The sequence below is a fragment of the Lissotriton vulgaris genome, chromosome 4_1, assembly GCF_964263255.1.
Source record: "Lissotriton vulgaris chromosome 4_1, aLisVul1.2, whole genome shotgun sequence".
NCBI classification, from domain to species: domain Eukaryota; kingdom Metazoa; phylum Chordata; class Amphibia; order Caudata; family Salamandridae; genus Lissotriton; species Lissotriton vulgaris.
In genome coordinates this window covers 1,692,151,413-1,692,177,962 of record NC_141691.1, presented here as the reverse complement: position 1 = coordinate 1,692,177,962, position 26,550 = coordinate 1,692,151,413, and the positions used below count along the sequence as shown (strand labels likewise).

General features: G+C 43.6%; 1 protein-coding gene across 1 annotated transcript in view; it reads right to left on the bottom strand.

The window, feature by feature from the left end:
- Positions 1-26,550, bottom strand: part of RIPK2 (receptor interacting serine/threonine kinase 2) — a 294,374-nt gene that overhangs the window by 92,284 nt on the left and 175,540 nt on the right. The window contains exon 8 of the mRNA XM_086965968.1: positions 15,042-15,134. Coding sequence (XP_086822094.1) covers positions 15,042-15,134 — 93 coding nt within the window. The remainder of the gene's footprint in view (positions 1-15,041; positions 15,135-26,550) is intronic.

The window sequence follows — 26,550 nt, the reverse complement described above, 5'->3', positions numbered from 1 at the left end:
CGCGCATGCCTCCACGCCGCAGGGATACCAGAAAAGGCTCTGGATTGGACCACCTCATTCCTCTCCGGCAGAACCCAGAGCGTCCGCCTACCGTCATTCTGTTCCAAGCCTCCAAGATCATCTGTGGCGTACCCCAGGGATCCTCCCTCAGCCGGACGCTGTTCAACATTTACATGGCCCGCTCGCACACGTTGCCAGACAGCACAATCTCAGCATAATGTCCTACGCCGACGACACCCAGCTGATCCTCTCCCTCACCAAGGACCCCATCACAGCCAAAACCAACCTTCACGAAGGAATGAAGGCCGTCACCGACTGGATGAAGATCAGCCGTCTGAAGCTGAACTCTGACAAGACGGAGGTCCTTATCCTCGGCTCTAACCCTTCAGCCTGGAACGACTCCTGGTGGCCGACACCCACCGACCACGCACGCAACCTGGGAATCATTCTCGACTCAACGCTCTCAATGACCAAGCAAGTCAACACCGTCTCCTTCTCCTGCTTCAACACCCTCCGTAAGATCTACATATGGATCCCGACAGATACAAGAACGACAGTCACCCAGGCCCTCCTCAGCAGCAGACTCGACTATGGAAACGCCCTCTACGCGGGAGCCCCGACCAAGCTCATCAAACGACTACAACGCATCCAAAACGCCTCAGGACGACTGATCCTCAATGTAGCATGCCATGGCCACATCACCCCCCACCTGAGATACCTGCACTGGCTCCCCTTTAACCAGAGGATATCCTTCAAGCTCCTCACCCACGCACACAAGGCACTCCACAAGACCGGCCCTGCCTACCTTAACAGACGGTTCTCCTTCTACATCCCCAACCGCCAGCTACGCTCTGCCGACCTCTCACTCGCCACCGTCCAGCGCATCCAAAGAACCACCACCAGTGGGAGATCCTTCTCCCACCTCGCCCCCAAGACATGGAACACCCTCACACTGAGCCTACGACAGACCCAAGACTTGGTGACCATCCGGAGGATACTCAAGATCTAGCTGTTCGATCAGTAGCGCCCCCCAGCACCTTTAGACTCTCGCAGGTATGTCGTGCGATTTACAAATGATTGATTGATTGAGTCTTTGGGCCATTTCTGAAGGAGTGAGGAGATATTCTGCCTGCACATCATCCAGACCTGAATCTCAACCCATCCAAAACTGAATTCCTGTTATTTGCCAAGAACAACAAACAAGAAATGGTACAAAAGTGGCTGAATGACCTGAACCTTCTAGCCCCAACTTTCACTATATACCAAGTCACTTAGATTCATCATGGACACCAAACTCGCCTTCATGGAACAAACTGACAGACTAACAAAGATCATCTGGTACCAGCTCTGCTCTAAAGAAAGTGAAAAAGTTTCTTTCAGAAAGTGACTTCAGAACTGCTGCTGAAGTCCTTGTACTCTCACATCTGGATGGGGTTAAACCCTGCTTCATGACCTTCCAGACTCTACACTAGCACCCTTAAGGCCATCATACATGCTGCAACATATTTCATTCACTGCCTGAAGAAATATCAACTCAATCCTGATAGAAAACTCCAATAGGCCCTCTTGCTGGTCTACACCATCTTCAAAACCCGCTGCATTATATCAATCAATCAGTCAATCAATCAGCATTTATGAAGAGCAGCACTGTCCACCCTAGGGGTAGCTGTGAGTTGAGGGAGCCAGGTCTCTGTCAAAAAGCCATGTGCTGAGTTTCTTCCTGATGTCTGCCAGGGAGGATGCAGGTGGGAGGTGGATGGGGAGGTCGTTCCAGGTCTTGCCGGCGCGGTATGAGAAGGAGCGGCCTTCGCTGCAGCTGCGACGTATGGGGAGAGTGTGCGCTAGTGAGTGAGTTGGAGCACAGGTGTCTTGAGGACAGATTGAAGTTCAGTGGGTGGTTGATGTAAGCTGGTCGTAGGTCGTGAAGGGCTTTTGTAAGAACGTTTGAAGATTTTGAGCTAGCATCTTTTCAGGTGGGGAGCCAGTGTGGGTTTCTGAGGTGAGGAGTGATGCAAGTCCATTTGGGGATGTCCACGATGAGTCTGGCTGCAGTGTTTTGTATGGAGTCTTTGAGAAGCTGGGTGGAGATTCCTGCATAGACAGTGTTGCCATAGCTGAGGCGGCTGATGATGAGGTCCTGTGTGACAGTCTTTCTAGTGTTGACTAGGATCCATCTGAAGACTCAGATGAGCATGCGAAGGATGTGGAAGCAGGAGGAGACTACGTTGACTTGTTTCATGGTCAGTTGGCTGTCAAGGATAATGATGAGGTTGCTTGCATGGTCGGTCGGTATGGGTGTAGGTCCAAGGTCTGCTGGCCAACAACTGTGGTCCCATGCGGAGGTGTTCTTCCCGAAGTACAGTATTTGTGTTCTGTTGGAGCGGAGTTTAGGCAGTTGTCTCTCATCCTTTGGCTATGTTGGTCATGGCTTTGCAAAAGTTGGTTTTGGCGATGGAGGGATCCTAGTTGAGCGAGAGTATCAGTTGAATGTCGTACACGTAGGTGATTAAGTTGAGTACATAGGTTCTGACGACATCTGCGAGGGGAATCATGTAGATGCTCAACAGGGTGGGGCTGAGGGATGATGCTTTGGGTACACTGCATATGATGTCCTTGGGTTCGGAGGTGAAGGGAGGTAGTCGCATGCTCTGTCTGTGTCCTGTAAGGAATGAAGTGATCCACTTGAGGGCGTTTTGCTGTATGCCGATGTTATAGAGTCTGTTGATGAGGGTGTGGTGAAGATGGTGTATAACGCATCAAATAGGTCTGGGTGGATAAGGGGCACAGTTTCTCCAATGTCGGGGAGAGTTTGGATGTCATCTGTGGAAGCGGTCAGCGCCGTCTTGGTGCTGTGGTCAGCATGGAATCCCGATTGTGAAGCGTCAAGGAGATGGTTGTGTTCCAGTTATTCAGAGAGCAGTTGGTTGATGGCTTTCTCAAGTACTTTGGGTAGGGGAGCAGAGGGATTGGTTGGTAGTATTTGAGGCTGCTAGGGTCGGCCAAGAGTTTCTTTAGGAGGGGTCTGACCTTTGCGTGTTTCCATCTTTCCGGGATGGTTGCTGTGGAGATGGAGGTGTTGAGGATGCTGGTGAGCTCCGTGCTGATTGGATTGGCCCTGAGGTTGAAGAGATGGTGGGTACTCTGGAGTGGATGGATGACATGAAGCCTGTGGTGGTCTGAGTGGTAAGCGGAAACCAGGTGGTGATCGTTCAGCTGGTGTTCGACTAAGGTTGTCGAGGTTGAGGATGGTGGGTTGGGGGCCCGAGCTCTTGTAGATGGTGGCAATTTTGCTGTGGAAGTAGTCTAAGAGGGTGCTGAAGACTTCTTGGCAGGGGTGGATGCTGTTATCTGCGGCAGTTGGAACTGGAGAATTCCTTGGATATTTTGGAGACCTCCTTTGTATGGTTTGTAGGAGAGTAGGATCTGCTTACTATGGTTACCCCTACTTTTTGCTGGTGTTTCACTGTTTTTCGACTTTAGTCTGGCTGGGGCCCTGCTATCCAGGACCCCAGCCTAGCTGCTTCCTCTCTAAATTGATTGCATGTACTTTAGGTACACTCCAGATTGGTTACAGGGTTACCCTTGTGAGTCCCTAGTATGTGGTACCTTAGGTAATAAGGACATAGATACCCCAGAGGCCTACCAGGGGCTGAAGCATATATTATGCCACCCCTGGGAAGCCTTCCAAAATGACACCACAGGTCTGCTACTGCAGCCTGGGTAAGGTGGTGCATGCATCCCTAACTAAGATATAGGCTATCTATATCTACCTTTAATCACTGACACATATAAACCTATACGTCACTCCTATGGCAGGCCTTATCAATCCTGAAGGCAGAGTGCTTGGTTTTGTGTGAGATGGTGCCCATGCATGAGCAGGACCCCTCTGCAGCTTTCAGAATCTATTCTCTGAGGCTGTTCTGTGATGCAGCCAGACCATACACTCTTAAGTGCATTATAATTTTGCGGTAGATGCTAACTTTGGAATGGCTGCATAAAAACATGTTGTGTTTGGCGTCAAACACTTTGGAATCCTACCCCCCTGCCTGTCCTGGCAGCGGGGGTAGAATTCCACCCTTCTAGAGGGAGAAGACATGTACACACTAACCTAACCGGTAATAGTTTAAAAGAGCACCAGCATTACAAAATGGATGCTGCAGCCACAGACATGAGTCTGACCTCCTGCTGCTGGACGAAAATCCAGCAGGGGAGGCCTGGACAATAGGTTTCCTGTCACAGGGAGGTGTAACCACCTCCGAGACAGGCTTTAGTGTATTGGGGCTGGGTGGGTGCATTCATAGAATGCATTTCAGACAGTGCTGGGGGCACACTTGGTGTCCATGTGCATACACCAGTTCAGACCGGTTGCAGGGGCACTCAGCCCCTGCTCTGGTGCGAAACTGGACAAAGGGAATGGGTGTAACCACCCCTCTTCCCTGACTCTCCCATAGGTGGGTCCCCAGAGTATGTCCAACCCCCTAACCTAGTATAAGTATAGGAACCCAGTCCTTAGGACTTTAGATTACACCTGGACGAAACTCTGCAACATATATCCTGGAACTTTGACATTCTATTTTGACTATAAGATGGAAGAATCTCCCTTGGGATCAAGGGGTGACTCCCCTGTTCAAACAGGCACCAACGAAGCATCTTGCCGGTCTGCATTTCCAAGGCTTCCGCAGGATTTGCTACTCAGGACATGGACTTCCAGACTTCTCAGAGGCCGACACGAGATCCCAGCAAAGCTGAGACCCGCAGCCCTCACGAGTGACGTGGAACCGGAACTCCTGGACAAAGTGCACATTTGCAAGTGCATCGACTTCCCGAGCTTTCCCGAAGTTGTGCGTTGGGCTACTTATAGTCCAAGCCCCTTGTAACATTTGCACCGAAGATTGTGGGCCTACACTCCATGAGTGTTCCGTGGGCCCGCTTCTAGCATTTCTGCTCGAGGCTCCTTCTCGATCCCTGGTCCGCCGACTGGTGGGTCCCCACAAAGGTAACTCTTCTGTTTCTTGTTCTTTCCTGGTTGCTCCAGACGTGTCCTGACTCCCCACCGAGTGGTGAGTCCCTCAGACCTTGCTGGTCGGCACCAAAACTGATCTTTGCTTTCTGCGTGGGTTGCTGTTACCAAGGCTTGTTGGGTCCAATCTGGATACCGACACCGCAGCACTCGACATCCTTCGTGGGACAGCTCGAATCCAGCTACTGGTCGTTGTCGATGCCTCCTTGTCCTCGTGGCTGAAGAGTCAAGCTTCACCTTCTTCATCTGAAAGCACCCGACATCAGTGGGAATCTTCTCATCACCTTCCTGGTCACTGGCTAGTGACCCAGACTCTGTTCCCTCTGCTTTCAGGATCTTCAGATCTCCGATCCACCCATGGATCCACCCAGACACTTTCGACTTGGTCGCCAGCAGCACTTTGCAGCAGATCGCCATTGAAAAAGACAACGAAACCCGACATAAAAAGACACCTATGCACCCGGCTTCCCTGGGTGAGGTAACTCGAGTACTCCGGTGCTTCCGTGGGTATTGACTCTAGAACTGCCTAGTTCTAAAGGAGTTTGCTCCAAGCCCTCTTCCAAGTGTCCTTAATCTGTAATTTTCCAACCGCGACTTTCCCCATAGAAGTTAATGTTGATTCACGGCTGTGTTTAGACACTGCACGCGTCCCCCGTGGGTCCCCTGTGTCACAACCTTGGGTGGTTCCTGGTGGCCCCAGTGATTCTAAAAGCTCTAGGTCTTGTATCTATGTCAGTCGTGGTTCTTATACCACTTTCTTAGTATATGGTTTGGTAGGCCCCTAGGGCTCAACGTATATTGTGCTAATTTACTGTGTGCTAAAAAAGTTTACTGTATGTACTTTTGCCTATAGCCTCATAAAGAGACAAAAGGGATGTGTTTAGGATAAATACACATATTTTATATATATATACCTGGAGTGGTTCTCCTTTCATTTGGTCATTCATGAGACTATAGAATGGTAAACCAAGCTGCTTTACATTCCTTCAAAACACAGCTACCACTAGGATAGCTTTCTATATAGGTTGTCTCTAAACCTACCATTAATAAGTGTCGTTTGGACTGATGCAAGGTGCCCACTAGAATAGTGGACAGCATATGCCAGGCCAACTTCTCACATGGTTGGCTGGGGTATCAATTTGGACGGGGATGGCTGTTCTCTTGACTTCCTTGAGGTGCAGGTGGAAGTTGCTGAAGGCTACTTTTTGAGCCGCTCTGTCGAGAGGTTCTTAGAGGCCGCCAAAGCTTCTCGCGTCACTAGCTGCTGCGCCTAGTGGTTCTTAGCTCTGGGGTGTACCAACTGGCTTGCTTAGAGGGTTTGTTGGCTTTTGCTGGTTTCAAAGGGGCAACTGTCGGCGCATTTGGTGATCCAGACGGAGAAGTTCTGGACAGCCTGGTAAGGTCTGCTGAAGTTTCAGGTTGTGTGGTCATGAGAGACTGTGTCCACTGGGTCTCGTTTACCTAGCCCCCGCGATGGAGATAAAGATTGCGTTGAGTGTGTGTCCGGCTTTGTGAGGAGGTTTGGTGATCAGTTGGGTGAGGCGAGTGTTGTTTAGGTTCTCCAGGAGGGTGGTGGAGTTGGTGTTGGGGTCATCAACGTAGAAATTGAGATCACCAAGTAGGATGTACTGGTGGGAGCCAATGCATAGGGGGTCGATGAGGTTGGAGAAGACATCGCAAAAAGATGGTCGGGGTCTTGGGGGCCTGGAGGTGAGGGTGCCTCTTATGAATGTCTTGGTGTCGGACAGTAAACGGACATGGAGGTGTTTCATGAGGGGTGTCGTGCCGTCGTTGGTGATGGTGCACTGGATGGTTTCCCTGAAGATGATAGTGATTCCCCCGCCATGTTTGTTGGTGCAGTCTTGGTGTATCATCTTATAGTCATCAGGAGTAGCGGTGGCGATGTCAGGGTTCTAGGAGGGGCTGAGCCATATTTCGATGATTAAGGCAACTTTCGGTGAAGGGGGTGGTGAGGGTATCCCAGATTTCCATGGCGCATTTGCAGAGGGAACGGGTACTGAGCAGGATGTATTGGAGGGTTTCTGGGTTGTTTGTGGTCTTATAATCGGGAGCGGTGCAGGGTCCAGTCCAGGCAGAAGGTCCTGTGTGCCAGGCGAAGCGGCAGTGGCAGCAGGTAAAGGTCCTTTGGTTGATCGCTGGGAGGACGTGAAGCATCTGTTGTTGCAGGGCCCAGGGTCAGGAGCTCCTTGAAGGTGTAGTGTTAGATGGTGGGAGGACCAGAGGTCCTAGCGCTGGACAAGGTCCAGGCACGGACAGGCAGAGCTGGGTTTTCCTTTGGCATGCATTCGGAATGCCAGTTGCATGCCTGCAATGCAGCCTCCATTAAGTAGGTCCTGGCAGGGGGACAGGGCGCTGAGCGGGGGGAACAAGCAGAAGAAACAGCGGGAGGCGATAAACAGCGTGGGAGAGACAAGAGGAAAAAAAATGACACCAATAAAGTAAGCAGTTCCAATTACACTGCTGTACAGTTATACAAAAAAGGGCACAGGTTATGCCGGCTGGCTAACAAAATGAGGCTGACTCCGCACAGGTGCTGTGGAGCAGAGCGGAGTATAAGGATCACACAAACACTTACCCATAGACAGGAGGAGGCGAGCAGAGGGAGGGAAGGTGAACGCTCAGCTGACAGAATCAAGAGACCTGCTTGCCTGGCAAGTTGGCACAGGACATGCACCTGCAAAGTGATCATGACCAGTACCCTCCACCCCAGCTTATCTTGCGGACAAGCCCAACATCTCAGGTGGTTCTCAGTATTACTCAGCACACACAGCCAGTACACCATCAGCCTGGAGACTAGAAAGTGTAAAAAATGCAGCAGGTTCTTTTCATCTTTGTGCCATGGATCTGAAACAACATATGCATATCCATAACGACTGCCCCAATGCTGCTCAATTTTTGTTTAACAGCATCTCCTTAGTGAGCATTACATCATTACTACATCAGTACATGAGAAATAGACTATTGATGTAGTGGTGTATCCAATGAACAAAATTCAAGTAGTCCAGAAGAAATTTGGAAAAAGATTTAATCTTGAAAGAAGAACAACACAATAGATCCAACAGGTGTTTCTCCTGGTCAGCCTCCACTCAATAACTGAACACTGGAGCTTCCCAGAGAGCAAGATTCTACATTGCTAGGTAACAGAAACTATGAAAGATGCAAAGCTTAACTAAGGCTAGGAGACTAATAATTGCACATACATTAAGAATATAACACATCTTCCTTCCTATAATAATGCAAAATAAACAAACTAAGTAATGTAATCTCCCAGATACTTAGGTCTGAATCTCTGTCTAGAACAGGTGACATCAGTTAAGACATTGGAGGGTAAATTGTCATCTGCTCTCTCAATAGGCATCTCACAAGGAGAATCATGCAAGGTGTCAACACTCAATTGATCATTTAAAAATGGTTCCACTTGCGAATAAGTATTTTGAGAAGTGGTATTAAAAGATTAATCTTCACCATGTTCATGAGTAATAGCATAAGACGATACATCTTTAAATGGAACATACATACCATCAGAGCCACTTGAAGACTCGGAATGTTCAACATGATTAGAGAGATTACAATCAACAGTCTTTACTCTGGCTACATTCCTCTTGCTCTGCCATTTCCCTCCAGAAACCATAACAGAGTGTTTGTTAACTTTGACAACAACAGTTTCTGGATAGAATTTCGAACCTCTGACTTTAAATGGTCTCCTTATGCGAACTTTATCACCTACACTGCAAATTTCCTCTTCAACATGTTTATTCATATCATACCTCGATTTGGAAACCATTTGAGAATATTCAACCTTGGTTCTAATTTGATCTAATGAAGGAATTATCTTACTTGAATCAGTATTAGATACTACCCATTGAGGAGAAAGTTTGTTGAAGGATTGTATACCTCTCAGCATAGCAAAAGGCGTAACGCCTGTGGTTGCATGAGGAGTATTATTATATGACCAAATTCTGTCACTTACAACCTCTTGAACCTTTAAACCTGAAGATGATGCCGTTTGTATGGAATCCTTGAAAATACGGTTCACTCTTTCCACTAGACCATTACCTTGTGGGCTATAAAGAGCAGTCGTGAGATGTTTAATACCATAATTCTGCAAAAAACGTTTCATGTTGTGAGAAATACATTGTTCCCCATTATCTGATACTAAGAAAGAAGGTAATCCTTCAGATCTAAAAATATGCTTCAAATACTGAATCACATTCTCAGTATTTGGATCTTTCATGAATTTATAGAAACCCACTTTGAATGATAATCAACCAGAGTTCAAATATACCTAAACCCCTGATTAAGACCACTAATAGGACCAATAAAATCAATTCCAAGCTTCTCCCAAGGGTTGTGAGGAAAGTTGACTGGGCACAAAGGAGTTAGTTGTATGCAGCGACTTTTCAGCATGTGAACATTCAACACAATTGTTTAAAGAGGTCTCAACTAGAATACCCATTCCAGGCCAGCAGTAATTTAAGCGCAACCTTTTCTTGGTACTGGTAATACCAGTATGACCTTTATGAGCCAAAGAAATACGTTTACTCCTAATGCTAGCCGCGGGAATGAGGAAAGAACCTCTCAGAATGAAATCACCTTCAATGCTTAATTCCTCCTTAACTTTTGAAAAAGGAACAAGTTCTTTATCAATTTGATTTTCTCTGGGCCAACCATTTGAAATAAACCTTTTAAGAACAGTTTGGCAAGTGTCAGTACGTGAAGCTTGTAACCAATCAGATTCAGAAATGGTACTCTATTTAACGTTAAACCTTCAATTAAGTTAAAAACAATTTCTTTGTCATCCAACAAGGTTTCAATGTTATTTTCATAAATAGGACATCTTGATAAAAAATCAGCTTCAAAATGTTTCCCACCTGGAATGTGCCTCATAGAAATATTATAATCATATAGTTTGGAAAAGAGGTGCACCAATCTAGGACTGCCATTTCTTAACCCTCTGTCATTCCAAATAGAGATCAATGGTTTATGATCAGAAATTAATACAAATTATATGCCCCAAACATAAGTTGAAAAGTGATTGGTACCCCATACGCAAGCCAAAGCTTCTTTTTTGATGGTGCTGTAATTTTTTTTCAGACAATGAAAGACCTCTTGAAGCAAACACAATTATGTTTTCCTCCCCATCAACCATTTGGCTGAGTACAGCACCTAGACCAGAGTTACTGGCATCAACAGTGATGTAGGACAACACATCTTCATTAAAAGGTGTGAGAGCAGGAGCATCGATTCTTAAACATTTTAAACTTTCAAATAAAGACTGTTGTTCCTTGCCCCACATAAATTTAACATTACTTCCGGTCAGGTTTCTCAGTAGTTCACTAATCAGGGAAAAACTTTGTACAAATCGATAATAGTACTTGCTCAACCCTAAAAACAACCTTAATTGGTCCTTATCAGATGGTTGAGCACATTCACAAATTGCTTTCAACAGATCCTGTTTAGGAGTTATACCAGAGTCAGAAATTACATGACCTAAATATACTACCTTGTTAAGCAAAAATGGCACTTTTGTTTCTTAACTGTCATGCCAAACTTACTGAGAATCCCTAGCACTTGATTAAGCTTATCCAAATGTTCTTGAACAGAATTGGTTGAGAGAAGTATGTCATTCTGGTAGGCCAAAACATGTTTGATATCCCCAAAAAGTTGAAACATGAGTTTTTGAAAAACTGAGGCTGCTGATGACAGTCTACAGGGCATTCTTAGAAATATGTAAGCACCAAATGGCGTGTTAAATGTAGTAAGATCTTTGGACTATTCATGCAACTCTATTTGATGGTAAGCCGCCCTTAAATCTATGATAGGGAAGAATTTCATACCTTTTAATTGAGCCAACATATCTTGTATACGTGGAAGAGGAAAACAATCAACTTGTATATTCTTGTTCAACGATCTTAAATCTACACACAGCCTGATTTCATCACAATTCTTTTTAAATGCCACGACAATCGGAGAAACCCATAGAGCAGAATCAACTTGTTCAATAACACCATCAGAACACAGTTGCAGTAAATGTGCTTTCAATTTGTCTATGATACTTAACTGGACATGTCAGACTTTATGGATAACTGGGACTAAGTCAGGTTTCAGTATAATTTTATGTTGAAATCCTTTAACTGACCCTAGATTGTCACTAAAATCATTGGTATGCTTGTCAAGAATGGCTTTTAAAGAGAGCTCTTCTGAAAGCAAAGAATTGATGTTGGTAAAGATATCTAAAGAAATGGGATTGTCAGTTCCTGGTCTCAAAACCATGCACAATTTACCCTGATCTTTCTAACCAAGTATGTTATAGCCCGTCTTGGCTACATAAATATTAGAATTGATAATTCTATCTTGAAAATTAAGATCATCAGTGAAATAGCCCATTATATCAATTTCCTGACCTCCAAAGGCCACTGTACGAATATCAGGAGAAAGCAGTTTGGTTTCTTTCCATTCCTTAAAGAAAAAATTGTCCGACAGGATGGTTACAGGTGAACCAGAATCAACCGTGACTTTAGTTTGAATGTCACCAATTTTAACATCACAAATAGAATCTCCTATGTTGACTTCATCCGCCAAATCCAACATATTCACTGACAATAAAATCTTATTAATAGTAGTGTGATCTGTGTGAGATTTTTGAAAATTAGACTCTAAGGATTTAAATGCATTACTTTAGATTTAAACTTACATGCAGAAGTGAGATGCCTCATTTCCTTACAATTTGAACATTGTTTATTAATGGCAGGACAACTAGATGCATTCGCTAAGTGAGATTTAGAGCCACATCTAAAACATTGGAGAGGTTTGTCAGATTTTCTCCAATCTTGTCTAGAGTTTATAGATTTATTACATTGAGGAACATTAGGAGGAGTTTGAGCAGAAATTTTATTTATAGATTCAGTGGCAGTGTTTTTTACATTGCCTAATTCTTTAGAGGCAGCTACAGATCTTTCAATACCTCTGGCAATTTCTAATGTTTCAATGAGTGAAGGGTTTCTGCAACACAAAATCCTCTCCTGGACCTTGTTGCTGAAACAATTCACAACAATTTGATCCCTCAGATATTGTTCAATAGGACTCTCAAACTCACAAGAGGAAGCAAGCACTCTTAGTTCAGCAAGACAATTATCAACGGATTCATGTTCACGTTGTTTACGTGTGTAAAATTTGTGCCTCTCCACAATTATACTTGGCTCATCTTTAAAATGTTTTTCGAGACGCATAACAGCTTCAGTAAATTCATTCCAAACGTCCGAAGGAGGACGAATAATAGGAGGTTGATGATCAAATATTCTTTGACCTTCGTTGCCAAGACTATTATACAACATAGCATTTTTCCTAACAGGAGGAAATTTTACACCATCAATAGCAACAATATAACTATTCAATGATTTGTACCATTGAGTCCATTTGATTTTGGGTGTACCAGGTTCAGGAAGAAAAGGAGAAGGAAATACTTCCGTTTGATCAGCCATAGTGAGTAAAATAAAAGATCAATAAATAAACGACAAAATAGGATTAAGAAAACCACAGTGGATAAACATAAGCACTTTCAGTATCAACTTATCCAGTGTACGTATCATAAATGGTTATCTAACAATTTATCCAATATATCAAATTGTCAAGATATTTAACTAAATACAAAATAATTTAAAAATCGTATTAGAGACACTAAAAATATTTACTAATATTGAAGAAATCACAGTAATTGTAGATTGCATCAATCGTTAAATAGTGTGTGCATAAGCTAACGCAATGAGGGAGGCAATTAAATAAAATTAATAAAATATGAATGTTTACCAAACAAAGAGAAAAAAGAAAACTGTGAACTAAATTTATGAAATGAAATAAAGTTGCGGATTACGTATCATAGTGTGTCAAATGGTATGCGTTATCGACGATGAAAGAAATAATAGCTTCTTACAAAGTATTTGTGTTGGTGTGCGCGTCACCGTGCTTGAGACGATGCGTAGACAACCAACCGTGAAGAACCAAGCCTGACAGGTGTCAATTGTACGTGAAGTTGGTGTGTGCATCACCGCGCTTGAAACGTAGAGGTGTGCGCGTCACCACGCATGAAGCGAAGACGTCACAGTGTAAAGTTGGTGTGCGCATCACTGCGCTTGAAACGTAGAGGGGTGCGCGTCACAGCATGGAAGAAGCGCCAGGAATAAGTCGATCCAAAGAATGGAGGGGAAATCGGCAATCCGAAGATGTGGAAGGTGGAATGAAGATGGAGAAGGTTCGACAAAGCGGTGATGTAAAAAGTGGAATGAAGATTCTCAGGAGTTCGGAAAGTCGTTGAAAGTAAAAGTCTTTAAAAATAAACAAAATCACCGAGGACAAAGTTTATCGACTTTAATGAAGACCAGTGTAAAAATATTAAAAAGAAACAGGTTGAATCAATCCACCATAAAAAATGTTGATTAGTTTCTTCGTACAGAATAAATTAAGTAAATTGTGAAGCACTAGTAAAAATGATAAACAATGAAATTAACATGAGGCACGTCCATTAAGACAAAAGGTCAAATAATTAAATTGCTCGATCGTTATAGAAAGGTTTTCAGCAAGAGTAGACTTGACAAGGCATAGCAGCGTCAGGGTAAACGACAGTTGGAAGCTTGCTCAACCAGTGCAGAGATCTTCAGCAATCAGAGAAATAAACAATGTGCCTCATGTATCATGTAGTTTGAAATCAAAGTAGAAGGCTCCACAATAATAAATAAGGCATACCAAAACATCCAGAAAATGAGATGACACACAGTTCTGAAGGATCCAGAAAGTTTCAAAATTGAAGGAAATGATGATTCCGTAGTGAGTCCGTGAAGTGTTGTCCTCTTCACCTCGTCGCCAAATTTATGTTGTATCCAATGAACAAAATCCAAGTAGTCCAGAAGAAATTTGGAAAAAGATTTAATCTTGAAAGAAGAACAACACAATAGATCCAACAGGTGTTTCTCCTGGTCAGCCTCCACTCAATAACTGAACACTGGAGCTTCCCAGAGAGCAAGATTCTACATTGCTAGGTAACAAACTATGAAAGATGCAAAGCTTAACTAAGGCTAGGAGACTAATAATTACACATACATTAAGAATATAACATGTAGTGAACTAATGGTCCATAAACCAACTCTCTCTCGCATTACTCATTTACTCTATGCAGGTCTTTGACCATGTACAGTGCTCCTCTGCCTTTTGACTAGATTTCCACTATAGAAATAGCACATACATACTTACCTTCTTTTAGGGCTCAAAACAGGAGGGAGCAGTACTAGGTTCTAAAGTGGTTTTAACGGAAAACAAGCAAGAGATAGTTCTTGTTGTCCCTTGGTCTCAAATAAAACAGCACCCAAAGTGCCAAGACAGTATTATTTCAGCGACAGCAAAGGGAATGTGGAAGTTTCTGGGGAGAGTTCTAAATAGTTTTATTGTCAAATTATCTACTTGTTGCTGATAAGGACTCTGGATAACTGTGGAAATCACAACTGCTCAATGATGTTGAGACGTTGAAGTAAATTTAGAGACAGATTTATAAAATTAATCAACGCACTTACTTGTTCAATGGAAACATACTTAGGGGTTTTGGATAGACATCAAACCATCAAATGGACAAATAAACACATTTTTAACAGAAGTCAACTATGAAAAATAAAACAACTAAACATGCATTAAAAATGAACGTGCAATTAAAATGGATGAGAATAAAAAACACGCCACAGACAAAATAACCGAATGAAGCTAATGACCAGATGCTCCAGGTTAAGTACAAAAGGTAGGCATTTTAACAGTGTTTCTATTACAATACAGGCAAATTGCAGACATGTGCTTCAGTACAGTGAAAGCCACGTCAGGCTTCCATCTTTTTGAGTGAAACACTGAGTACAAATAAAATGGTTAATATTACCATCTGCTATTTACAGTCTACAGAAGTGTTGTATTGCATTCCATATAAGAAACAGGTTGTTATTCAACACAGACAAACAATGTAGCTTACCTGCTGTGTCTCATATTCAAAGACATTAAGAGGTTTCGGTTCAGCTGTAGACTCCTGACAAATTCTAGACTCCACATTAAGGTTATTCCTCACCTGAAAAAGTTTAATGTTATAAAAATGATCTGAATACCTAATTTCAAAGATATATCTAGTAACTTAGGCTTTTTGGTTATACCAACACTAGCCGCCGTTCATCTAATTAAATCATGCTAATACGTGCGCCATACTTTCAGGTCACAGTAACCCCACCTGCACTAAAATGAACAGCTGGAGCACCAGGATTTACCCAGAAATTTACAAAAAGTACACCAACTCCTTCCTCTATCACCCATACCATGTCAATCGGCTAACCTACTACCAGTTTTATTACACGTTTCCTGCTTGTAGACACCCCTTCAAACCTGTGCAACGGAACTTAAATGTGTACTCTGCTCAACGACAGGCATCTTGTGGGCTGTTTTCAGCAAACTTTGTACTGTTAGTAGAGCTAACCAGGAAATAAAATTACCGTACTCCCTACAGTGGTGCACAATAGGTGTCCCTTCCACTGTGCCGCATTCACATTTTCACAATAAAATGCATGCAGTCAGGGGGCTCAAAATACTGTATTTGATTTACTACAACTAGGACACCATCATATCTGATTCTACACCCTGGCTGATGCTCTTATTCAAGCATGAATATTATAGGTTCTGTAACATTACTCTTCAACATGCAATTTGTTTACTTGTTTTGAAAAGTGCCCTTGCCCCCGCTATGGGCCGAGGGTCCAGTAGTGAACATAAGGCTTTACTTGGCCATTAACAATTTTGAATGCGTCCATTGTAAAAGACATTGGGGCATATGTACAAGACCCTAGCACCACCGTAGCGTCAATTTATTTTACGCTCCGGTGGCGGAATGCCCTGCACCATATTTTCAAAGTGACATTAAGCAAATTTTTGTGGTTTAACGCTGCTTTGTAAATATGCTATCCTTTCACACAGGTATCTGCTTGAAAGGGGCGTGCAATGGGTGTTGATGTTGGCGTCCCACAGCAACACCCATTGCTTTTTTACGCTGCCCCAGATTTACAAGGTGTAAATCTGAGGCAGCGCCCACATCTAAGCCATGGCAGACAGGTGTTAGAATGGCGCACAAGGAGAAATGCTTTGATTTCTCTTTGTTTTTGCTTTTTCTATGTATGTTGCATTCTGGAGCACAGATAGAAAGAGCAAAATCCATTAATGATTGTAATGTTCAGGAAGGTGTCCCTTCCTGCACATTAACAATAATTAAATAATGGTGATTTGCTGCTTCTTTATGTGCTTCAGAATGCAGCACACATAGAAGTAACAAATAGCTATTACTGATTTTTTATGTGCAGGAGGGGACACCTTACATGCAAATAAACAATCCTTCCCTGCAACGAAGGCCATAAACTATCATTCCGTGCAAACAAATGGACCCTTGCACTATGGCGCCAAATTTGGCATAGCTCTGAGCTTCGACATTGTGTTGTACATATGCCCCATTGTGGCCACTGAGGAAAATTATTTTAACACCTCTGAACTGTCCTTCAATCATAGCAAATACATCATGTGGGAAAGGCTGGCAGCACGCTGACCAGGGATTGGGCTTGATTTCATTGTATTATCATTTAATTGTGCTTATAAAATTATGTGGAAAATTGGTGGTGTGCTGAGAAGTGAGTTCATGATGAAACTCACTTCTACACAAATGCGGTGGATATCAGTACTTTGCAAGTGGTTAATTTTTAAAAGACATATGGGGTTATTATGATGGCAGACGGACTTAGAGATGGACGAAGTCTGCCATCGTAGCGGAGAGTGGGGCTGTCTGCCTGTAGGGCGACGGTCACGCACATGAGATTACGATGCGACCTCTATCATGGGGGTCACTTCGTCCATCTCTAACAATGCATCGGGTGCTGCTGTCTGCAAATGTTCCAAATGCACTGTTTGTATTTCCCTGAACTAGGTGGAAGGTACCACACGGTGCCTGCCACCTGATGCAGGGAAATGTAGGGGGGTACCAGATGTGCCTCCCAGTGCACAGGCAAACCCCCCAAGCGCAAGGGGGACCCGCAACAGACCCCCAAAGTACATCCCCGACAGCCTTTCCATGGGGCTTTTGCTGCCATGGAAGGCTGGTGGGGATGCAGCCTCATAATATGGCGGACTGTGCTTGGCCACCATTATTTTGATGGGAGTGGTCCGACAGCAGCAATGGTTACGATTGCTGCTATCGGACCCTTGGTGGACCGACTTTCCGTCCACCACCCACACCACATCTGGAGGGCAGGATTTGGCCACACGATTGCGGGCATCCATCACCGCCAAGCTGCCGGTGGTGGATTCACTGCAATCGTAATGACACCCTAAGAGTCAAAGGACTTCTCGGGAGGCCTTCGCAGCTTGCACCACCCAGTTCCCCTGCAAGAGCTGCCAATGACAGTACCAACATAACTAGTAACCATCTCACTTCTAACAGTGTGACAATTCAGAGCACTCTCCACCACCCAAAGCTATAAGAATGGCATTGGTGGCAGATATTATTCATTTGTGAAGTATACCGAATTAATAAATAGTGTTTGTCTGTTCATCTCCAAATTTATAAAGACAGTGCCGCCGTGTGGTGTTGAGAATAAAGTGTCTGTGCCAAGCAACGGAAACCACGATCTCAAACTAAGCACTGGACTATGCAATACAGAAATACAGGACTAGGACTCATGCTGAGGTTGTAGAAACTCCTACTTTCTAAAGATAAAAGCAAACGTATTACAAGTTTCTGATACAGGTGACAAAGCTGTAGAAAAAGAAGATCCGCTAAAGAAGGAAATATCGGACAGGTTTGCTGAAAAACAAAGTTCGCAAGACTGCTGCAAAAATCCCCAAGTCTACCAGCGAGACACATGGCCTATTAAAGAGGAGTTATGAAATTGTCCACAATAAAGAGGTAGAGGACATCTTCAATGAAAAAATGGATCAGGCTTCAAGAAACAATGCTGTAATCAACACAAAGAATTCTATGGATGCTGAAGGAGGTCTTGAAACTGTAGTAAAACAAGACGTTGTACAAAAGGGTTAAAAAATCTGCTTCACTAATTATGAAGGAGGAGCGAAGAGGTTTTTGGCAGGCTGGGGTAAAAATATCTTCTTTTCTCTTGTCATCAGCAAACAAAGAATGATTAAGCCGGATCAGTTAGATCAGTTTGCCTATTTTTGCCACACTGACCCACTCCCACAATATTACAGCTGGTGTAAATCCGCTTAGGGATGTGGCGGTTATGGTTTTTAAAATCTTATGTTAGTGTCGCTCTCCAAGGAAAACTAGCAAAGAAGGCAAAAGACAACGAAACATGTGAAATTCAGTGACTGATTTATTTGGAACAAAGTGAAAAAATCACCATCCGGCACACTTTGACCTCTCCTTTTTTGGTCAAGTTTATCGCTGGATCCCTTATGCCTTATTTAATTTGAATTATTCGCCGGTGGAAATCTACTCCTGTTTTTCTATTTCCTCTTCACTAGAGCACACTTTCTTGCACCCTTTCTCCTTTTCTTGACGATAACCGTCACGGTCGCTTAAAACTGTGTATCATGCATTTGAACTTTTGATTTTGGAAGTTTTGTCTTGTATTTTACTATGACTAAATACATAGAACATAAACTTGTTACTTTGTAGTGGCCTGTAGCCTTTGAATGTCTTTATACTCATTGAATGATATAAAGTGATATGCTAAAATAATAATTGTCTAGGACCACTGTTTTCTTTACCGATCGACACCCAGATCCTTTGGCACACACTGGGTCACCCCATTGATTATAATGGTATTTCTGAGCAGGAATTCCTGCAAGGGTTGTTTCATGAGTGTTTTTCTGTTATATATCCTTGTGTAAAAAAGTTTGTAGAGGTTTTTGTACAATTGTTTTTTGACCCACTAGCCAGGATATACAATTTATTGTTAGCAACACTGTTACACTATGTAGTATTATACTGGATATGTCTAAAAAGGAGACACTATCCTACAGTGAGGAGTACATTGACAAACTCCTGCAGACTCAGGGTGGGGCGAGTTTCCTGGGCTCCACCTCAACCAGTGTTGACCTCTCACTCAACGAGAAAGTTAACAAGCTAGAGAGGCTTGAGAAAAAACTAATAAGAACTAGATTGCATGGGCATGCTCTAACTAAATATCTGCAAGCTAATGTGATACCGGTGGGCTGGCAGGTACGTAACAAGCCTGCCATTTTTGTGGACAAGCCTAAATTTAAAGGTAATTTCATCTTCATCTCCAACAATTGCTCCAGGCACTGGATGGTGCTTGGGTAGAAACAGGATTGGAGGAGGTGGAGCGACTGATGAAAGAAATCTCTGACCTTAAGAAGGAGATAATTGATGATAAAGCTTTAACCAATGCCAAAGAAGCATTAGAACGTCTTGAAAGGACTTTGAAGGACTTTGACACTTACGCCCAATCCAACAAACTTGATAAACTCGCCAAGGATATCAAGTTTTATGATAAAAAAGTCACTTACCCCTACCTAGCAGAAGATTACTGTAAACAGGAGACTCAAGGAAGATACTCCACCAGAGGTCGTGGGGGTTATAGGAGGTACGCCACATTCTCTGACTCCTCCGTCGCTAGTGGATCTGACTGCGAATCAGAGAGACCGGGCACTAGTTCTACAGCTCCCCAGTACCCCGACTTCTCAAACAACAACACTTTTTTAGAAGAGGGACAATGGGAGACCCAAAGAGGGAGGGGGCGGCCCAGGGGACTGGCACACTCCAGGGGACAGGTCCAGTCCATGTGGAACCAAGGCAGGAGCAGGACAAAGACACAGGTCCATTTCCACCAGAAAACCCATGAGGACATTCAGACCAGACGTCAGCATTACAGGTGGTGAGAAATCAGTCAGGGAGACATAACAGTCCCCTTATCAACCTGTCTGAATATATCCTTAAACCAGAAGAACAAATGATTCTGGAAAAAGGCTTATCTTTCGTGCCTATCAACACGCCCAACACTTGCAATCTGAACATTGAGCTTCATCAATTCTTCAGAAAAGTTCGTCTTAAACACTACTTCAATAAGATACCCTATAAGCCCACCTTTTCCCACATTGGCCTAAGCCACCTTCCAATTTTACCCCGCCAGCCCAGCTTATGTCACACAGGTGGTTATGAGGGATATCAATAGACTCCTGAGTGAGAGACAGTATGTCAGGTATAACATCACCAAATTGGAACGACAGGCCTTGGAATCACTGAAAAATAACACTGACATAGTAATTAAGCCAGCAGACAAGGGGGGGGGGGCGATTGTGATCCAGGACCGGGAGAATTACAAGACAGAGATACTTACACAACTGGGGGTGGAAGGCAACTACTGTAGGCTCCGATCAGATGCCACGAAAGACATCGCCAATACCATAAGGACAGTTACTGAGAGTGGTATGAGCCAAGGATTCCTTACCATTATGAATATGCAAACCTTAATAATGAACAACCAGGGATGCCCACCATATACACTCTTCCTAAGGTACACAAACGACTAACCAATCCACCGGGAAGACACATCATCTCTGGGTGCGGGTCTGTTTTGGAACCTCTCTGAAAATATATCGATGTCTTTTTAAAGCCCATCGCTGAGAACACAACAGCATACCTGAGTGACACAATGCAGGCAATACAACTGGTGGGTGAACATGCTTTCAACCACAGAGAAAACCTTTTAGTCACAATGGACATAACATTGCTTTATGCAAGCATCCCACAACTAGCAGCACTGGACACCATCAGAATAGCGATAGACAAACGACCTAGACCTTGGCAGGTCCTGACTGAATTTCTGATTCAGTTACTGGAGATCGATCGCCATGACAAAGAATTTTTCCTATTTTGAGGGACAACACTATGTGCAAACTAAGTGTGTGCGATGGGGGCTAGCTTCGCCCCGGATTTGGCCATTATCTTTATGGACACATATGAACACACTTATGTCCTCAGTCAAACAAACCCCCACAGAGACCACATCTCTCTGTGGCGTCGTTATATAGATGACGTTTTAATGATATGGAAGGGAAATTAACATGAGCTTTTGGAGTTTCACACATGGTTGAACTCTCAATCCCAGGACATTCAATTCTCTTTGGAATCTAGTGACAGGGTTATTAACTTTCTTGACATTTCCAACAAGGCTGAGGATGGTAAACTACAGACTACCCTCTATAGACAACCTAGTGAAAGGAACACACTCCTTTGCTGCACCAGCCATCATCCACGCAACTTTAGGGACAATTTACCTTTTGGTCAGTTCCTAAGGTTGCGGAGGAATTGCAGTAAGAAAGAGGATTTCTTTGAGGAATTGGCTGACCTCATGGAACGCCTCAGGGATAGGGGATATCCCAAAAACCTACTGAAAAAAGCACAAAAACGAGTTTGGTTCTGCCACCGGGAGTTCCTGTTGGAACCCAAACCCAGCAAACAATCTAAACAAGAAAGAATTGTATGTGCCACCACGTTCTGTACCAAAAGCAGTGAGGTCAAAAAGATGGTCAATCAACATTGGCACATCGTATAGGATGAAATTGGCATCCCTGAACCACCCATGCATGCGTTCAAAAAAGGCAGAAATGTGAGGAACTATGTGGTGAAGTCCTTGTTACCTTTGAAACCCAGAGATCATCAATTGACCCTGTGGAACATCTCTCCTTTCCAGGGACACTACAAATGTGGGTCGTGTAAGGCATGCCCCCTAACTAAGGAACTTAAACAATGTACATACAATAACTATGTACACACTATGAGACAGCACATCAACTGCAACTCGGTTGGAGTTATCTATGCCGGTTGTATGTTGTTACAACGCATTCCGTTGCAACGCATGCCTTTTCCACGCATGCGTTACAGCGGAATGCTTTTTCAACGCCTAACTTTTACCACAAATATTCCTTTACCACGCATACCTTTACAACGATTTTCGTTGTAAATGTATGCTTAGTAAGGGAATATTCTTGGTAAAGGTTATACCCGTTACGTGACCCCCCATCCCCAATCCTTCTTATTTTTACCCCTTCCCTTAACCCTTTTATATATATTTTTTTTATAATACTAAAATTCCCCTTGCCTCTTCACGTCCTATCCTCTCCATCTTCCGTGGTGACGTCCTACATCGTAAAGAGGAACCGTAAGTTTCTTTCCGCTTCCTCTTAAATAACGCAGATTGCCTACACTTCTCTACATTTTACTTCACGTGAGTTTTTACTTTTGGGTGGGAGACCCCCCCCCAGCACCCTTTTTTTCCCTACTTTTTTTTAGGGGGGGGGGGGGAAAGACCCCCCACCCCCCTTCCCCCTTTTTCTAATTTGCCCCTTTACCACACATGCCTTTACTACGTATCTCGTAGTAAAGGCATGCGTGGTAAAGGCTTTTGTGGTAACCACGCATGCGTTGTAATGCATGCGTGGCTAAGCCTTTCGTGGAAACGGCTGCGTTGTAGTGGCTGTTTCCCATCTATGCCATAGTATGCCGTGCGATTTCTTGTACATAGGACAAACGGTACAGAAAGTCAAGTGCTGCATCCTGCAGCACTGTAGCAGGATACGTTGCAACACTCAGGGCACTCCATTGGTAGATCACATTACCACCTTCGGACACTCCGCAGACAGTCTGAGATGGTGGGTGGTGGAGAAGGTTCAGACCAACCCAGGAGGGTGGAATTTTACCAACATTTTGAACACCCGCGAGTGTAAATGGATTAACATTTTTGATACTGTGCGCAAAGGCCTCAACGAGTATGAGTACATTTCCAGACAACTCTCAACAATGGATAGTCTCTTTTGTATATAGAGCACCAGTTACCTGTTTTGAATTCTGATCTTGATGAAATGTGTTATGTGCCATTTACACGACTCCGCTTTGCCATTACTTTTTGGGCCTGTACACGTCATATGACATAACCCTTCCTAATGTGAATGATGTATTATTGGATCACACAAGGTACCATAGCTCCGTTTGGTTTTTCGTTTTCAGTACAGCATACACTTAATGTGAACTATTAATGTTTAATATCACACTGTCTTGAATTGTTTGTTATTAATATATGTCTTTTAAGTGTCCTTATTTATTTTCAATGTGGCTGTATTGATTGAGGTTGCGGCAATTTTACAGCGTTCTCACACTGTCATAATGTCAAATTTCATTCATTGTTTGTTGTATTGATTAAGTGTGCACCTTTCTAGAACTAATAAGGCTTTCGTGCATTGTCAATTACATGGAATGTAACTTATACTGCCTCCCGGGTGTCTCTTTAACTCTGGGAAGCATCTTCTAGATAGACCCTGCAACCCTTTACAGTCTGTCTACACTGTAATCATATGCAACGTGTCACGTCGCTCAGAGCGCTCCTGTCACTCTGACGTGCACGCCGGAATTATTAAAACCGTGCCGGGCCCTCGCTCACTCTCACGATTCACAGAGAGGCCGATGGACGAGACTCGCTGGGCGCACAGCAGAAATCATTTTCAAGGTATTTACCTAGGAACCCCGAGCCTCAACTAAATAGTTAATCTTTCTGCCTGACAACGGTTCTGACGTGTTGTTATAAATAATCCTTCCAGCAGATTCCAAACCCTTTTGAAATACGCCCAGACGCCTAACAAAGCCTTTCTACAAGGCGAGTGGGTCTAGTACCGCTTTACATGTGTCTAATTTAGTCGTACAACAAACCCAGCCCCCCCACCCCTGTCTTAAACACTATATGTTTATTTGTTTATTTTTGTGTTGGACTATATGAATAATTGATGAAATTGGAAATACCTTATGAAACCATAAAGTATTCTCCTGGTTGCTCACCGCACTGAGCGTTTTGGTGAGCGTTTTAATGCTTAGGCACATTCTTCACTCAATTAGGTTTTTTAACCTTACTTAATTAGACATTTTAAACTTCAATTGGCCACCAGTCTGAATTTTCACGGTTATTTTCAGATACCCCCTGTCCCCGTCGTGATGAAGACCCACAGCAGAGGATCTTACTAACCCTTATGCGTTAGGGTTGAAACGTCGACAACCCCTGAACAGGCCTACACCCTACCTCCATCCCCCATACCGCAATCACAGATGTGGACACACTGTGACAAAAAACGAAAAATTACTGCTGAAAAAGTATTGTATTTAATATAGAGGGGTAGGCCGGAAATTCTTAAGGGAGACCTCTCCTTTTTTGGTCAAGTTTATCGCTGGATCCCTGATGCATTATTTAATTTGAATTATTCGACTGTGGAAATCTACTCCTGTTTTTCTATTTCCTCTTCACTAGAGCACATTTTCTTACACCCTTTCTCCTTTTCTTGATGATAACCGTCACGGTCACTTACAACTGTGCATCATGCATTTGAACTTTTGATTTTGGAAGTTTTGTCTTGTATTTTACTATGACTAAATAAATAGAACATAAACTTGTTACTTTGTAGTGGCCTGTAGCCTGTTTGACTTTTTCGTATATGTGTCTTTGAATGCCTTTATACTCCTTGAATGATATAAAGTGATATGCTTAAATAATAATTGTCTAGGACCACTGTTTCCTTTACCGATCGACACCCAGTCCCTTTGACACACACTGGGTCACCCCATTGAGAATAATGACACTTTGAGCGCAGCAAGCATTACCTTGCAATGGAGTATGCTTACAGCAACATATAAATAGGGCCCTAACTCCCTTAATGTGCATAACAATGAAAGCATGGATTTTCAAAAATTAGGTGCTGAAACACTCTGGCCAAGACACTTCCCCCTGAAGGCTTAGAAACTCATTTAACTAGGGCCAAGGAGGTTACGACTACGTTGGCTTGAAGCATGCCTGTCCTTGATTTCTGCTGGCTGGGAAGGGGACTCAGTGTAAATGATCAGGAAGCACTCCTACCTTGATAGCCAGGCATGGTGATAACAAAACGTTATTGCTCGGTTTTGCAAGATTTTTAGATTGGAGTACACTCCTTGGACCCTCCTACTTTAGGAGGTACTGGTTTGGTTTCAATTCTAAGATTAGGAATCAGTAGCTAAAAGTAACCATTAGAAGAGCAAGTTACTTACCTTTAGGATTGCTTTTTTTGGTATATACTCTATGTAACTTCAGAGTTCTGTGGAGTGGCCTCTCTAACATCTTCTCAAGTTAGAGATCAGCAATCTATCACCAATAATTGTTTCACTCTTCTCTTCGGAGGGCACGAAAATGTAAAAGACAAGAAACTGACATTTGCTTACATGGGTGGGATTTCTATGCAGCTCTGCTCTGTGAATTTTGGAGCAGGATAGAGTGCACTGCTGAAAATGTCTTCAGAACCAGGTTGGTACCTGCAGGAAATTCTAAGTTGGGGAATCTGTAGTTAGAAATATCTATCAGAAACATCAACATCTTTTCATGCATGCCCCAAGCTCACAACAGTGGTGCAAAGGAATTAAACGCCACCATGTGTAGCGCAGACAAAATGAAGGGAATCCTCTGTGTGGGGCCCTGGTGAGACTTTTGCTTATTGATGGAAAATCCTAAAAATGTCAGAAACTTTAGGCCGTTGTCCTGATGTGGTTTACTACTGACTGCGCAAAGCTCACCTTTAGCAGTCATCAATATAAAGAAACATATGGATCCCCAAATTCCAAGGTGGGCATCCACAACTGCTATCATATTCTTGAAAGGCCGGTAGGACAGGGTAAGGCTGGAGCGGAGCATGGCAAATTGAAAGTGTTTTAACCCCGCCATGAACTGCGAATAACCCCTGTGGGACTTTAGGCCGGCTATATGAAAATAAGGATCCTACAAGTCCAGGGGCCCTACCCAGTTTACTGGGACCAGAGAAGAAAAACTCTGAGACAGGTTGAGTATGTTGTATTTGTCTTTCCACAGAAAAACAGGTCTTTCCACAGAAAAACATTCAGTGGGTTAAGTTCCAGTATAGGCCTGAGGCCTCCGTCCTTCTTCGAGACAAGGAAGTAGTGCAAATATCACCCTTTTCCTCTCTTTCCGAAGTTGCTACACACTCGATGGCACCGCTGGCCAGAAGAAGATTGAAATGTGCAGCAAGTTTTCAGAATTTTCCCCTGAGAGCTGCAGACTCACTCTGATAGGGGGGAGTTATGAAAGGCAGGATGTAGCTCCTTCGAATGATTTACAAGACCCACCTGTCTGATGTGATGGATTTCCAGCTGAAAAGGAAATGTTGACTCCTGAGTCCGAACAGCGGAGTATGTGCATGTGAGAACATGTTAAAGCAACATGGCAGCCACTGCTTCAGGGGAACAAGAGTTAGAGGAGAGTTGCCCATGCTGGTGTGACCGGGTTTGCTGCTGCCATGACCTCTGCCTTGAAAGGACTGGGGTTGCAGCAGCTGCACAGGTTGGGATGGTGGCGAGTTCTGTAAACCAGCCCAAGCATGACCAGGAGGCCATGAGGTTATCCATCAGGGCCTCACTAAATGTGGCTCAGCAGAGGTACGACCTAGTTGAT